The 14,851-nt window shown below is 42.7% G+C and overlaps 1 protein-coding gene across 4 annotated transcripts in view; it reads right to left on the bottom strand.

Annotated features, from left to right (window-relative positions):
* Positions 1-14,851, bottom strand: part of LOC131950428 (monocarboxylate transporter 14-like) — a 49,037-nt gene that overhangs the window by 2,027 nt on the left and 32,159 nt on the right. For 2 of the 4 annotated variants that reach the window (XM_059312565.1, XM_059312567.1), the window contains 5 exons: positions 5,078-5,278; positions 2,256-2,399; positions 1,672-1,812; positions 584-1,446; positions 209-327 (listed from right to left, as the gene is read on the bottom strand). In XM_059312565.1, the coding sequence (XP_059168548.1) occupies positions 209-327; positions 584-1,446; positions 1,672-1,812; positions 2,256-2,399; positions 5,078-5,273 (1,463 nt within the window). In that variant the 5' untranslated portion in view covers positions 5,274-5,278. Of the gene's footprint in view, positions 1-208; positions 328-583; positions 1,447-1,671; positions 1,813-2,201; positions 2,222-2,255; positions 2,400-5,077; positions 5,279-9,557; positions 9,813-14,851 lie in introns of those variants that run through there. The other 2 variants (XM_059312566.1, XM_059312568.1) reach the window with 2 other exon arrangements.

Here is a 14,851-nt window from a genome sequence, read left to right on the forward strand (position 1 = left end):
AGGGGTGAACATTATCAGGAGGAAAATAACATTTGCAGGGTGTGAGTAAATATTTTCATGATACCATTGCCAGTTTCCGGTAGGTTAAAGACTGACTAAAGTTTCTCCGCTGGGATGCAAGATTTGAAACCTCCCTGAGCCCTACCCATAAAGGATTCGGCCTTTTCAGGTTGCTTTCACTAGAAGATAAAGTGGTCGCACTACTTACCCAAATCTTTTGGGGATGAAATTAAAATCCGAGAACCACCCTAAACAAAAGCGCCCCAAGAGATCTGTGATGCCAATGATGGAGACCAACAGGGCGGCACTGTTCCTGTCCTGGCCATTCTGTTACAACAGCAAAAACAGTTTGATGAGTTTTTGTTTTAATTATTTACTTGTTAACTAACATCCATTTGTAAATAATTAGAAACTAAATTTTAATTGTTTACAAGTCAGCCTCCTGCTTAAATTACAATTATTTATATGTTAACCTGTCATGTCAACCTGTCATTATGTCAAACTGTCATTATGTCAACCTGCCACTGTATACACCTACAGATACCCCCCCCCCCCAACCAACACAACCTGCTAACAGACTTACGCTCTCTGCAAACGCCGGCAGCATGAAGAAGATGTTGGGGTAGCCAAAATTGGCCAGCACGCAGGAGAAGGCGTACATCAGGAAGACGGGGTTCGTCACCAGGGACCAGTTGAACAGCTTCGGCTTGTTCGGGTCCTTGACCTTTGCCTTGTTGCTGGCCTTGACCTTGGTCTTGTTCTCGCTCCCCCCGGGCCGCGAGAGACAGCCCAGGTCCAGGCACCGGTTGTTGAGGTCAGCCATGTCCTCGCGGGGAATGTTCTGGAGCGAGGCCATGAAGATGTCGCCGTTGCTGGCGTACTGTGATGGCGTCAGGCGACCACTCGTCACATCCGGTGCCAGCAGGTGCATGCCAGGTTTACGGAGGTTCGTCTCCCCTTTGTAAATTAAATTCCGACTTCCGGAAAGCGCCAGGTTTTTGTCGTTCTCGTAAAGTTCCCAGTTGCCAGAGTTGTTGTTGAGGAGTTTCTCCATCTCCACGCCGTCGTTTCTCATGTCCTTGTCCGTACTGTCCTCTCTGTGTATGTGGTCCTGGTCCTCTTCACACTTTACTGTGGGCACCCTCCCCTCCTCTGTGTTATTCGTCTCACCCTCTGTAACTTTTGTTCGCTTGACCTTTGGCCTGTAACTGCTAAGTGGTCTAAACAGCATGGCGCATGCGCAGACGTTGAGAGTGATGGCGCCAAGGATGAGCAGACACCCGCTGAGGTCGTACGTGTCCAGGAGCACACGCATGATGTTCGGGAGCACGAAGGAGCCCACGCCGGAGCCCGACACGGAGATGCCGTTGGCCAGGCTTCGACGCTTCCTGAAGTGGCATCCGACCATCACGACACAGGGGCTGTAGGACAGGCCGAACCCTATACCTGAACACGGGGAGACAGCATTAGACAGGGTTGTAGGACAACCCAAAACCCAACCCTACACCTGAACACGAGGAGACAGCTTTAGACAGGGTTGTAGGACAACCCCAAACCCAACCCTAGACCTGAACACTAGGAGACAGCTTTAGACAGGGTTGTAGGACAACCCCAAACCCAACCCTACACCTGAACATTAGACAGCAGGTAGTTAATATGGTGGTGACTCACCTGTGACCGCGTAAGTCAGGTACAGGTTCCAGAACGAGGGCATGTAGGCAGTCATGATGAAGCCGATGGACGTGAGAATTCCTCCGACGAAGACAACTTTCCGACACGTGAAGCGTACCGCCAACATGTTGGAGAACAGCCCTGTCAAATTACACGAGAGATGTGACAATGGTCAAGTCAAATTACACGAGAAATGTGACAATAGTCACGTCAAATCACACGAAAGATGTGACAATAGTGATGTCAAATTACACGACAAATGTGACAATAGTGATGTCAAACAGCCACGAGAGATGTCACGGAGAGCAGTACCACTAAATGACACAGTTGACATTTACAATCGTGTGGACGTTAACGTGGACAGGTGTCATGTGACATTTGATTCTCTAGACTAAAGTAACACCTGAAGAACTCTAGACCTCCGTGACCTATACAATAGGTCATGTCGAGTATCGCTATAATCACTGACACTCTTTCGTAGACCAAACATGAAGGTCATGTCCTTGACCGTATGGCAACTCAACACTCACCTAGACCAAGCATGAAGGTCATGCCCTTGACCTGTATGGTAACTCAACACTCACCTAGACCAAGCATGAAGGTCATGCCCATGCCCTGTATGATGCCCAGCTCCTGGGCACTGGCCTGGTACTTGTCCTGGAACTCAACAAACAAAACTCCAAACGACTTGACTCCGCCCACGATCAGCATGTGCATACCGAAACAGCCTACACGTGAGTGAGACAGGTGAGTTGGTTTAAAGCAACAACAGCCTACACGTGAGTGAGACAGGTGAGTTTAAAGCAACAACAGCCTACACGTGAGTGAGACAGGTGAGTTTAAAGCAACAACAGCCTACACGTGAGTGAGACAGGTGAGTTTGTTTAAAGCAACAACAGCCTACACGTGAGTGAGACAGATGAGTTTGTTTAAAGCAACAGCAGCCTACACGTGAGTGAGACAGATGAGTTTGTTTAAGGGCATGGGCGGGTGATGAGTACCAACTTCCTTATTTCCGAGTCTAAAGATGTAATACTTGGCTAATAGTTATAACTCAAAGAGATAAGCATAAAAATATTTTTTTTAATTTTTTAAATCCTCCGTTGCCATGGTGACGGCGGCCATATTGGATTTTATTGACGATTTTTAAATGGAAATAACTCAAAAATGGTTTGTACAAATTTCATAAAAACTTAATATAGTCTGAAGACACATGTGTTTAACACTTCTGATAGATTACATTTTCAAAAAAGACGATAGTTTTTTTTTTACTTTTTTTTCCTATACATCACTGTAAAAATTTCATTATTTCGTCCAATTTTTTCACTATTTCAACAATAAAAAAAAAATTTTTTTTTAATTTCCAAAAGTGTTCTATCAGTTTTATTTGAACATATATACAGAGTAACTGGAGCAAATTTAGTTCAGTTCTGATAATTATTAACAAAGTTATTTCACTAATTGTACACAAAAGTATCAAACTGAGAAAAACGCAAAAAACCAACAAAAAGTTGCAAAAAAAGAAAATTTACAGCTGTATGTAACTAAAATTGACCACATTTATTGCCTGAAGTATGGTGCTGCTGAATATATTTCTTCTGAGCTTGTTCAGCTGTTAGTTTCCTTTTTTTCTGGCTTTCTTTGTTGTACCTAGAGCTGTAGTAAAGCTGTTGCGAAGGCGTCTTTTTTGGCGTCCTTCATTGAGTCTTCGACTATGGTTTCCTTCTTTTGACAGCAATGCCATGGCATGCATGGGCCCAATACTGAATTATGCTATCGCAGAAACAGCAGTATATTTTGCATGGTCTCATGTCTAAAGCCAATTATGATAAGACGATGTCTTTGTTTATTATGAATGGCCTTGTTCTGGATTCTTTTGCAGTTGTATACATACGGTTTACAACATTTTTATTACTGCCACACCATGCTTGAAGCAAACCCTTTACACTTTTTTCATCAATAGTAGCCACTACATCACAGTTACACTCTGGGCAAGGAAATGTATTGATAACATCAAGAAGCAAATCACAGTCGACAATAATTCTGCATGGCTGTTGTTTACAATTAGCACTACCATACTAGATGTAACAGTGCTTTCTTCTGTCTGTAAAAACTGTCTTACATTGCCGCAGTTTCTTAGTAAATGTGCATATTACATCTGCACCAGTGCTTGTCTGAATAGTGCTAGATTGAGTAGAGGTAGATGCAATCAGTTGCATTCGGATGTGCCTTTGCTTTAGTAAATTCGTTAGATGTGTGTATCTATTTTTAGCGAGTGTTTTGTTCTACCCATTATCGAAAGAGAAACAAATTAAATCGTCTGACTGCTTATGATAATTCACACAAACTAATCTAAACTGTTAAAAGTATATTTAATTTAAATAATTATATGTTAAAATAATGTAAGTATTTCACAGAAGCTTAGAGAAACAAAACTAGATCAAACTTAGCAACGCGCTGAAACTAAGGGATTGTTTACTTACGAAGCGAAACGACCAATCGCTAACTAGCTTCCGCCGTTGAATGCCAATGAAAAAATTGAGGTCAAAAATTTGCATACCGGAAAAACCCGACTGAGTAAAATAAACAACTTTATGACGTAGAAAAATAATCACATTAAAATAGGTATTTTGATTGGTCCTTTAATTTTAGAACAAATAAAGAAAGGAGGTCACGGCCTTTCCATTGATATGAAACACATTAGGCTTCCGCAAAATCTAATAGTACTTTTCTAGGTCGAAAAATGTCTATTTTTACCGAAAAAGTGAACAAATTACCCTGAACACACTACTTTGAACCCGGTTTTTCATAAATAAATAATGTTTTCAGGGTCATAACAATGTCATTTTTAGATTCAACGATGGTTATTCTGTATAGATCAAGTAAAAGTGGGAAATCGATGATTTAGTGGATTTATGACGAAAAGTACACCCGCCCATGCCCTTAAAGCAACAGCAGCCTACACGTGAGTGAGACAGATGAGTTTGTTTAAAGCAACAACAGCCTACACGTGAGTGAGACAGGTGAGTTTGTTTAAAGCAACTGCAAAATATATCTCATTGACATGGTAAAAACTAAACATGAATTTTGGAGCTTTGTGTATTGGGAAATAATTCAAGATATGTGTCACTGGTTTTGGGGCGAAGAAAGAAACATTAATGTTAAATAATGACAATTTAAATTCGTTAAGAGCCCAAGACAGATCCATGAATGACACACGACAGACCCATGAATGACCCAAGACAGATCCATGAATGACCCACGACAGACCCATGAATGACCCAAGACAGATCCATGAATGACCCACGACAGACCCATGAATGACCCACGACAGACCCATGAATGACCCAAGACAGACCCATGAATGACCCAAGACAGACCCATGAATAACCCACAAATGACCCACCTATAACAACGACCCACGCCCATCCTCTGTCTATAGGGACACCGTTATCTTCTTCAACATCGGAACCATTGTCAGCAGTCTCTACAACTTTAGAACCATTGGCAGCAGTCTCTACAACCATAGAACCATTGGCAGCATACATGTCCTCTCTCCCTAGTTCAGCTCTGGGGGCTGTGGTCTCACCATTGACAGCCATACTCACTGGAAAAAAAAAGAAAATTCTTGGTGCTTATGCTGGTAAAATACATTGTGGTTTATTTATTTTTATCTTTGATTATAAAATATAATATTTCTCACTTCGACTTAATGACGAAACGTTATTTAATGTGCTATTTTTTTTATGCCTTCGTAATATTTCTGTTTTATTTTTTTTTCAACAATATCACGGCTCGTTTTTAAACTGCTGGTACTAGTGTAACACTTGGAGCAACTCGCAGAAGATTGAGAACTCCATTTTTATCAGAGCTACTTTTTAAACTGCTGGTACTATGACGTTTTTAAGGGCGTGAAACAGTGGGAGAGAAAAAAAAATGAGGAAGATAAAAAAAAGTAAACACACAACAGAGTATTGAATTTCGTGAACTACTCAGGGAGAATTATTTTCCACGAACGAAAATATCTTGGCGAACAAGACGGCCGAAATATCACGATAACTCGGCTGATGGGTGAAATCGATTTCAAATGAAAATTTAATTGTTTTGTTTGTCAGATAATGAGTGGCTATCTCTAGCTTTAAACAGATTTAAAAAAAAAAACAGAACTTTGGAGAGGGAGACACAATGAAAACAGAGGACGAGGAAACCTAAAAACACAACAATAACACTTTGTTTGTTTACATAGACTTCTGTATAGTAGTTGTATTTTAGTCAGGTTGAAAAAAAAATGTTCTGACCGAATGTTTTCTCAACGACCTGAATAATAACGGTAATTTCAAGGAATTGTCGTTGAATCCTGGGATTTCGTGGTTTGGTGAATTATGGGATTTCGTGGTTTGGTGAATTATGGGATTTCGTGGTTTAGAAGTGTTTCTCAAGGTCAAGGTTCAGGAAGCTGTTCAGACACATGGCCCGCACATTTTCGTGATGGACTGATTAGACTAATTACCGGGGCTCGTACTGGCTAGAGACTAATTAGGTCAGTCCTGTGGTCTCGGGACCGACTAACGTCAAAGATTCCACGGGCATTACCCACCCCCGGGCATTACCCCACGCAGAGCATTACCCCACCCAGAGCATAACCCCACCCCCTTACACTCAGACCATCCCAACCCCTCAGAGAGCCCACCCCCCCCCCCCACACACACGCCCCAGCTATCACTTAAACCAGATACCGAGGAGCTCGATAAAATGACCATCAGAGCTATCATGGCCGGCAGCTGCTGTTTGTTTTTAAATCCCTTTCCTGTCTGCTGTAGAGTGCTCACCCGTATCTATAAATAGAAAATAATAGCGGAAGTGGGGTGACGTCAAACTCAGATATTGGATAGGAAGGATTGGAAGGATTAACTTTCAGTGTCAGTAAACGGGAGGGGGGGGGGGGGGTGCAGGGATGAATGAATGGGCTTTAAAAAAATAATTTCATTCATCTTTGCAACAGCTATTGGTGGTTTAGCCATTGTTAGGTTGGTTGTTTAGCCATTGTTAGGTTGGTGGTTTAGCCATTGTTAGGTTGGTTGTTTAGCCATTGTTAGGTTGGTGGTTTAGCCATTGTTAGGTTGGTTGTTTAGCCATTGTTAGGTTGGTGGTTTAGCCATTGTTAGGTTGGTGGTTTAGCCATTGTTAGGTGACACAATTTTCGTGAGAGTAAACAGTGAGAGATGGGGGGGGGGGGGCAGTGAGAACCTGAGACACGTGCGTCTAACCTAGGTGGTCCGTGGTTCTAAATTTATCGGACCAAGATCTCGTCAGCCAGATGGCAATTTTGTATCTGGGTAGAGGAATGGGACGGTCGCAAAAACTCACTCAACGTTTATCGTCAGGTACGGGGGTTAGGGTGGGGTCCACGCCTGGTCGGTCCGTGTGAGGCGTGGTAGTGTCCACGTGGAGCGTGGCAGTGTCTATTTTTAGAGAGCCAACTCCAAAATGCCTAACCTGATTACAAAATGTGAAATATTTTCTGTCTTGTACAAATACGGGGAGGGGTTGGTATGGTCAAGGTAAGAGAAATGTTACAGTCTCACCTGACATTCAACATTTGTGGTTAGCTGAGCGTAATGTCATGTGGGGGATTGGCATGTGGAGAAATGACATGTGGGGTAAATGACAGTTGGGGTAAATGACAGGTGGGTAAATGACATTGTTTTGTTACACGGTACAGTACACTCAACAAATCAGCAGACATGTCGGTAGCTAAGGTAGCAACGGGTATCGCTGATGTGCATGACATTACTGGTGTGTGACGTCACCGGATCTATGACACCACTGAACTTGTGACATAAGTGCATGAATGACATCAGTGGGTGTATGACATCATAATGTATGTGACCGTGTGACATCACTCAGTATACGACATTGCTGTATTTATGACATCGCTGTATTTATGACATCACCGTATGTATCGAAAGGCTCAACCACAAGTGTAAACATACCACCTTTCGATTTCAATTATCTTTCAACGTATCATATTCTCGTTTATTTACGATCATATTTTATATCCGAAAATAACCCCGTTTGAAGTAATAAAAGAAAATAATATGTATAACACCAATTAGGATTGATCAAATATTTACTAGAAATGTTATCCTGCACCCACCCCCACCCAGAAGAATTATTTTCAATCTGTAAATTCTAACAATGATTTCTGCCAGACGCAGACTTTGGTCCGGCACAATCAATACCATCCAAATAAACGCTAATTGGAGTCGTCTGCTAGAGAAACGGCGCCTCGCGTGCCGGCACACAATATGGCGGTCTGCTCGCGCGTGAGTGACTCCTGGGTACTCTCGTCTTGGTCTCGTGTGGACAGTTTATTTATAGATTGGCTTCTGTATTACATCAGTTTACATTTTTTTAAAAATCATCAATTTTAAAATGTTAAAAAATCATTGTATTACTTATATTACTGTTGGAATTTCATATTTGGGATATATATATATATATATATATATATATATATATATATATATATATATATATGTGTGTGTGTGTGTGTGTGTGTGTGTGTGTATACATGTTTGAATGTGTTTGTGTGTGTATGATTTGAGCAGATCAACTAGTTTGTGTAAACGATTGTTAAAGTTTAACCACGAATGAGATCCACTAGCGATGTTACCTCTGGCCACCCACCACACATCACCCACCCAACAGCACACATCTAATGCCACACGTCACACTCCACACACAACATGTTACACACTTCATGTATTCAACATTGCTAACACGATTCTACTGAACAGAATGATATTATCCCCATTCGACACATTAAAAACCTCTTCACTCTTGTAAATTCGTGTGTCAGGTTTTCTAGTTTCAAACACGCTGAAAGAAAATAAGTGTTCGCTGCGTTATGCTGCATTAAATGAAACAATTTTACTAGATTCCCAGTTTTAAAATTGCTGACCAAATCATGAATTCTCCACGAACCAACGGTGATTTATATTTGGCTTCTGACAATATTGGCCAGGAGTGGAATACAAATAGCTTCACGTGGTAACTTCCGGAATAAAAATTGGCAGTAGCACTGCATTATGGGTACTAAATATTCCAAAGTGAGGTCAGATGGTGACCTCGTCACCTCTGTTGATATAGCAAGTAGAATCACTCAAACTGTTGTGGTTTGTAATAATTTAGGAACATGATAAAAAGTTGTAGTGGGTCTGGTGCAGTGGAAATACAACATTTGGAAGTCGATAGGGCGAGTGGTGGGGGGGGGGGGGGCAGGGTGTACCCAGGGGCTGCCAAGTGGAGGCCTGGATGACCTTGACATTGCGATCTGTGGATGAGCAGTCTAAGATGTGATGAGAACTAACGTAAGGTGTGATTCATTGAATATAGCACTTGGTCAGAGGTAGTCTACATAGTAGGGGGGGGGGGGGGGTCTGTTCATTTGGTCGTATAATTGGTGGTATATTTGGTCGTATATTTGGATTTCACTGATTACAGATATCGACAAAAAAGGGGAAATAAGAGAGAGAGAACAGGGGAAAGCGGTAGGCCCATATAAAAATATTGACGCGAGTTTGTTGATGGAGCAAATCATATCTGACATGCCCCATCCTACACGACCCATCCTACACGACCCATCCTACACGACCCATCCTACACGACACATCCTACACGACACATCAACTTCAAGCTGCGACAACTCACACCCTGACATAGCCTCCAAGAATGACACCAATCGCTAGTCTCCCTTACCACATGTAATTATGGCTAGTCTCCCTTGAAAAATTATGTCTATGGCTAGTCTCCCTTAAAAAGTTCTGTCATGGCCAGTCTACCTGACCAGTTATGAGTTAAGTTGTAAAAATAAATCAACTTACCAGTCTGAAAGTTGATCTTGATAAATGACACCAAACACTACACGCCTCCCCACACCAAACACCACACACCTCCCCACACAAACAGTATACTGTCCAGCCGATTAAAACCATCACTCAGATAAGAAAAAAGAAATTTCGCCAACAATCCGACTAATTAATGAACTCGGCTTCCAACAATTAAAGTTTTTCTACAGCGTTGATTCCATATTCTATCTCACTCTTTAATAAACAACACAGCCATTGAACAAACTATTTTGTCCCTGAAAAAAATTACAGAATATTTTTAAACAACTTCACAGCTGAACACTGTTCAGTGGCAGTAAGCCAGGGACGACAACTCAGCTCACATGACGTCACAAGGCCGCGAGACAACGGTCAACTAACCGCTAAGACAAGATTTAATCCCCCCCACTGCGAATGACGTCACACGCAGCTGCCCCCTCCCCCTCCCTCACCATGGCCCCACCCACCCATGCAGTGTGCTATTGTTTCAACAAAATGGTTTGAAATATCTGGGAATCGATTGAAAAAATGGTTGGTCTAAGATCCGCAGGCTGAGATGTATGACACAGGTAGTTCTAAAAACTAGGATCATTTCTAGTTGAGATGTCTTACACTGGTAGCGTAAAAACTAGGATCATTTTATTGTTTTCAGAATATAGATTAGCAGAGCGTTGAATATCTTATCCAATTTATATTTATATATATATATATATATATATATATATATATATATATATATATATATATATATATATATATAAACAGGACAGATCTAATGTCCAGCTTCTGATCTTAAGTCGCCTCTTGGGGGAAGAGAAACTTCTAGAATGGTGGGGAGACTAGTAGGGACTGTGAAAACTTTTGTCTTTTTGTTATCTTTATATGGGGGCACATCGGGATAGTGGGTTATAGAGTTGGGTGGTGGGATATAGAGTTGGGTGGTGGGATATAGAGTTGGGTGGTGGGATATAGAGTTGGGTGGTGGGATATATAGTAGGGTGGTGGGATATATAGTTGGGTGGTGGGATATATAGTTGGCTGGTGGGATATAGAGTTGGGTGGTGGGATATAGAGTTGGGTGGTGGGATATATAGTAGGGTGGTGGGATATAGAGTTGGGTGGTGGGATATAGAGTTGGGTGGTGGGATATAGAGTTGGGTGGTGGGATATAGAGTAGGGTGGTGGGATATATAGTAGGGTGGTGGGATATAGAGTTGGGTGGTGGGATATATAGTTGGGTGGTGGGATATATAGTTGGGTGGTGGGATATAGAGTTGGGTGGTGGGATATATAGTTGGCTGGTGGGATATATAGTTGGGTGGTGGGATATAGAGTTGGGTGGTGGGATATAGAGTTGGGTGGTGGGATATATAGTTGGGTGGTGGGATATAGAGTTGTGTGGTAGGATATAGAGTTGTGTGGTGGGATATAGAGTTGTGTGGTAGGATATAGAGTTGTGTGGTAGGATATAGAGTTGTGTGGTGGGATATAGAGTTGTGTGGTAGGATATAGAGTTGGGTGGTAGGATATAGAGTTGGGTGGTAGGATATAGAGTTGGGTGGTAGGATATAGAGTTGGCTGGTGGGATATATAGTTGGGTGGTGGGATATATAGTTGGGTGGTGGGATATAGAGTTGGCTGGTGGGATATATAGTTGGCTGGTGGGATATATAGTTGGCTGGTGGGATATATAGTTGGCTGGTGGGATATATAGTTGGCTGGTGGGATATATAGTTGGGTGGTGGGATATATAGTTGGCTGGTGGGATATATAGTTGGGTGGTGGGATATATAGTTGGCTGGTGGGATATATAGTTGGGTGGTGGGATATATAGTTGGGTGGTGGGATATAGAGTTGGGTGGTGGGATATAGAGTTGGCTGGTGGAATATATAGTTGGGTGGTGGGATATATAGTTGGGTGGTGGGATATATAGTTGGGTGGTGGGATATAGAGTTGGGTGGTGGGATATAGAGTTGGGTGGTGGGATATAGAGTTGGGTGGTGGGATATATAGTAGGGTGGTGGGATATATAGTAGGGTGGTGGGATATAGAGTTGGGTGGTGGGATATAGAGTTGGGTGGTGGGATATAGAGTTGGGTGGTGGGATATATAGTAGGGTGGTGGGATATATAGTAGGGTGGTGGGATATATAGTTGGGTGGTGGGATATAGAGTTGGGTGGTGGGATATAGAGTTGGCTGGTGGGATATATAGTTGGCTGGTGGGATATATAGTTGGGTGGTGGGATATATAGTTGGGTGGTGGGATATATAGTTGGGTGGTGGGATATATAGTTGGGTGGTGGGATATAGAGTTGGGTGGTGGGATATATAGTTGGGTGGTGGGATATAGAGTTGGGTGGTGGGATTAAGAGTTGGGTGGTGGGATATAAAGTTGGGTGGTGGGATATATAGTTGGGTGGTGGGATATATAGTTGGGTGGTGGGATATATAGTTGGGTGGTGGGATATATAGTTGGGTGGTGGAATATATAGTTGGGTGGTGGGATATAGAGTTGGGTGGTGGGATATATAGTTGGGTGGTGGGATATAGAGTTGGGTGGTGGGATTAAGAGTTGGGTGGTGGGATATAAAGTTGGGTGGTGGGATATATAGTTTGGTGGTGGGATATATAGTTGGGTGGTGGGATATATAGTTGGGTGGTGGGATATATAGTTGGGTGGTGGGATATAGAGTTGGGTGGTGGGATATAGAGTTGGGTGGTGGGATATATAGTTGGGTGGTGGGATATATAGTTGGGTGGTGGGATATATAGTTGGGTGGTGGGATATATAGTTGGGTGGTGGGATATATAGTTGGGTGGTGGGATATATAGTTGGGTGGTGGGATATATAGTTGGGTGGTGGGATATAGAGTTGGGTGGTGGGATATAGAGTTGGGTGGTGGGATATATAGTTGGCTGGTGAGATATATAGTTGGGTGGTGGGATATAGAGTTGGGTGGTGGGATATATAGTTGGGTGGTGGGATATATGGTTGGGTGGTGGGATATATAGTTGGCTGGTGGGATATATAGTTGGCTGGTGGGATATATAGTTGGCTGGTGGGATATATAGTTGGCTGGTGGGATATATAGTTGGCTGGTGGGATATATAGTTGGCTGGTGGGATATATAGTTGGCTGGTGGGATATATAGTTGGCTGGTGGGATATATAGTTGGCTGGTGGGATATAGAGTTGGGTGGTGGGATATATAGTTGGCTGGTGGGATATAGAGTTGGGTGGTGGGATATAGAGTTGGCTGGTGGGATATATAGTTGGCTGGTGGGATATAGAGTTGGGTGGTGGGATATATAGTTGGGTGGTGGGATATATAGTTGGGTGGTGGGATATAGAGTTGGGTGGTGGGATATAGAGTTGGGTGGTGGGATATATAGTTGGCTGGTGGGATATATAGTTGGGTGGTGGGATATAGAGTTGGGTGGTGGGATATATAGTTGGGTGGTGGGATATAGAGTTGGGTGGTGGGATATATAGTTGGGTGGTGGGATATATAGTTGGGTGGTGGGATATATAGTTGGCTGGTGGGATATATAGTTGGGTGGTGGGATATAGAGTTGTGTGGTGGGATATATAGTTGGGTGGTGGGATATATAGTTGGCTGGTGGGATATATAGTTGGGTGGTGGGATATAGAGTTGGGTGGTGGGATATATAGTTGGGTGGTGGGATATATAGTTGGCTGGTGGGATATATAGTTGTGTGGTGGGATATAGAGTTGGGTGGTGGGATATAGAGTTGTGTGGTGGGATATATAGTTGGGTGGTGGGATATATAGTTGGCTGGTGGGATATATAGTTGGCTGGTGGGATATATAGTTGGGTGGTGGGATATATAGTTGGGTGGTGGGATATAGTTGTTGGGTGGTGGGATATATAGTTGGGTGGTGGGATATATAGTTGGGTGGTGGGATATAGAGTTGGGTGGTGGGATATAGAGTTGGCTGGTGGGATATATAGTTGGCTGGTGGGATATATAGTTGGGTGGTGGGATATATAGTTGGGTGGTGGGATATATAGTTGGGTGGTGGGATATATAGTTGGGTGGTGGGATATAGAGTTGGGTGGTGGGATATATAGTTGGGTGGTGGGATATAGAGTTGGGTGGTGGGATTAAGAGTTGGGTGGTGGGATATAAAGTTGGGTGGTGGGATATATAGTTGGGTGGTGGGATATATAGTTGGGTGGTGGGATATATAGTTGGGTGGTGGGATATATAGTTGGGTGGTGGGATATATAGTTGGGTGGTGGGATATAGAGTTGGGTGGTGGGATATATAGTTGGGTGGTGGGATATAGAGTTGGGTGGTGGGATTAAGAGTTGGGTGGTGGGATATAAAGTTGGGTGGTGGGATATATAGTTTGGTGGTGGGATATATAGTTGGGTGGTGGGATATATAGTTGGGTGGTGGGATATATAGTTGGGTGGTGGGATATAGAGTTGGGTGGTGGGATATAGAGTTGGGTGGTGGGATATATAGTTGGGTGGTGGGATATATAGTTGGGTGGTGGGATATATAGTTGGGTGGTGGGATATATAGTTGGGTGGTGGGATATATAGTTGGGTGGTGGGATATATAGTTGGGTGGTGGGATATATAGTTGGGTGGTGGGATATAGAGTTGGGTGGTGGGATATAGAGTTGGGTGGTGGGATATAGAGTTGGGTGGTGGGATATGGTGTTGATATCATTAATACTGATAGCTGATTTTATTTCTTTCCACTTTATCTCAGTAAAAACGCTCAAACAGTGATGTTATGTTGGGGGGGGGGTCAACTATTGTGTCATAGATACAGATCTAAGATAGATGTGAAACATTACACGATACAGATCTAAGATAGATGTGAAACATTAGAAGATACAGATCTATCACCAGACCTGAGATAGCCTTGATGAGGTTAGGACGTCCTTGTCGACACGCCCCAGTGAACGTGTAGTGAACAAATCAAAACAAATTCCAGGAATTATTTCTGTACACTAAGACGCTTTCGTGTAGGTCTATCTTTTTTTTTCACAACAGAAACATTGAAACAGGTTCTTGATCTTGGTGCAGTTTTAAAAAGTATATTGTAAATTATATTTAGCGGCGGTTTAAGTTTAAGGGAGGCTACCCAACTAGATAAGGGCGGCTACCCAACTAGATAAGGGCGGCTACCCAACTATATAAGGGCGGCTACCCAACTATATAAGGGCGGCTACCCAACTACATAAGAGCGGCTACCCATTCAAAGTTCTAAGACAAAACAAGATAAAAATGTCTATAAAAAATCTAGCTTG

The sequence above is a fragment of the Physella acuta genome, unplaced genomic scaffold (assembly GCF_028476545.2).
Source record: "Physella acuta isolate Inbredline_101_S28 unplaced genomic scaffold, ASM2847654v3 ptg000761l, whole genome shotgun sequence".
Classification (NCBI taxonomy): Eukaryota; Metazoa; Mollusca; class Gastropoda; family Physidae; genus Physella; species Physella acuta.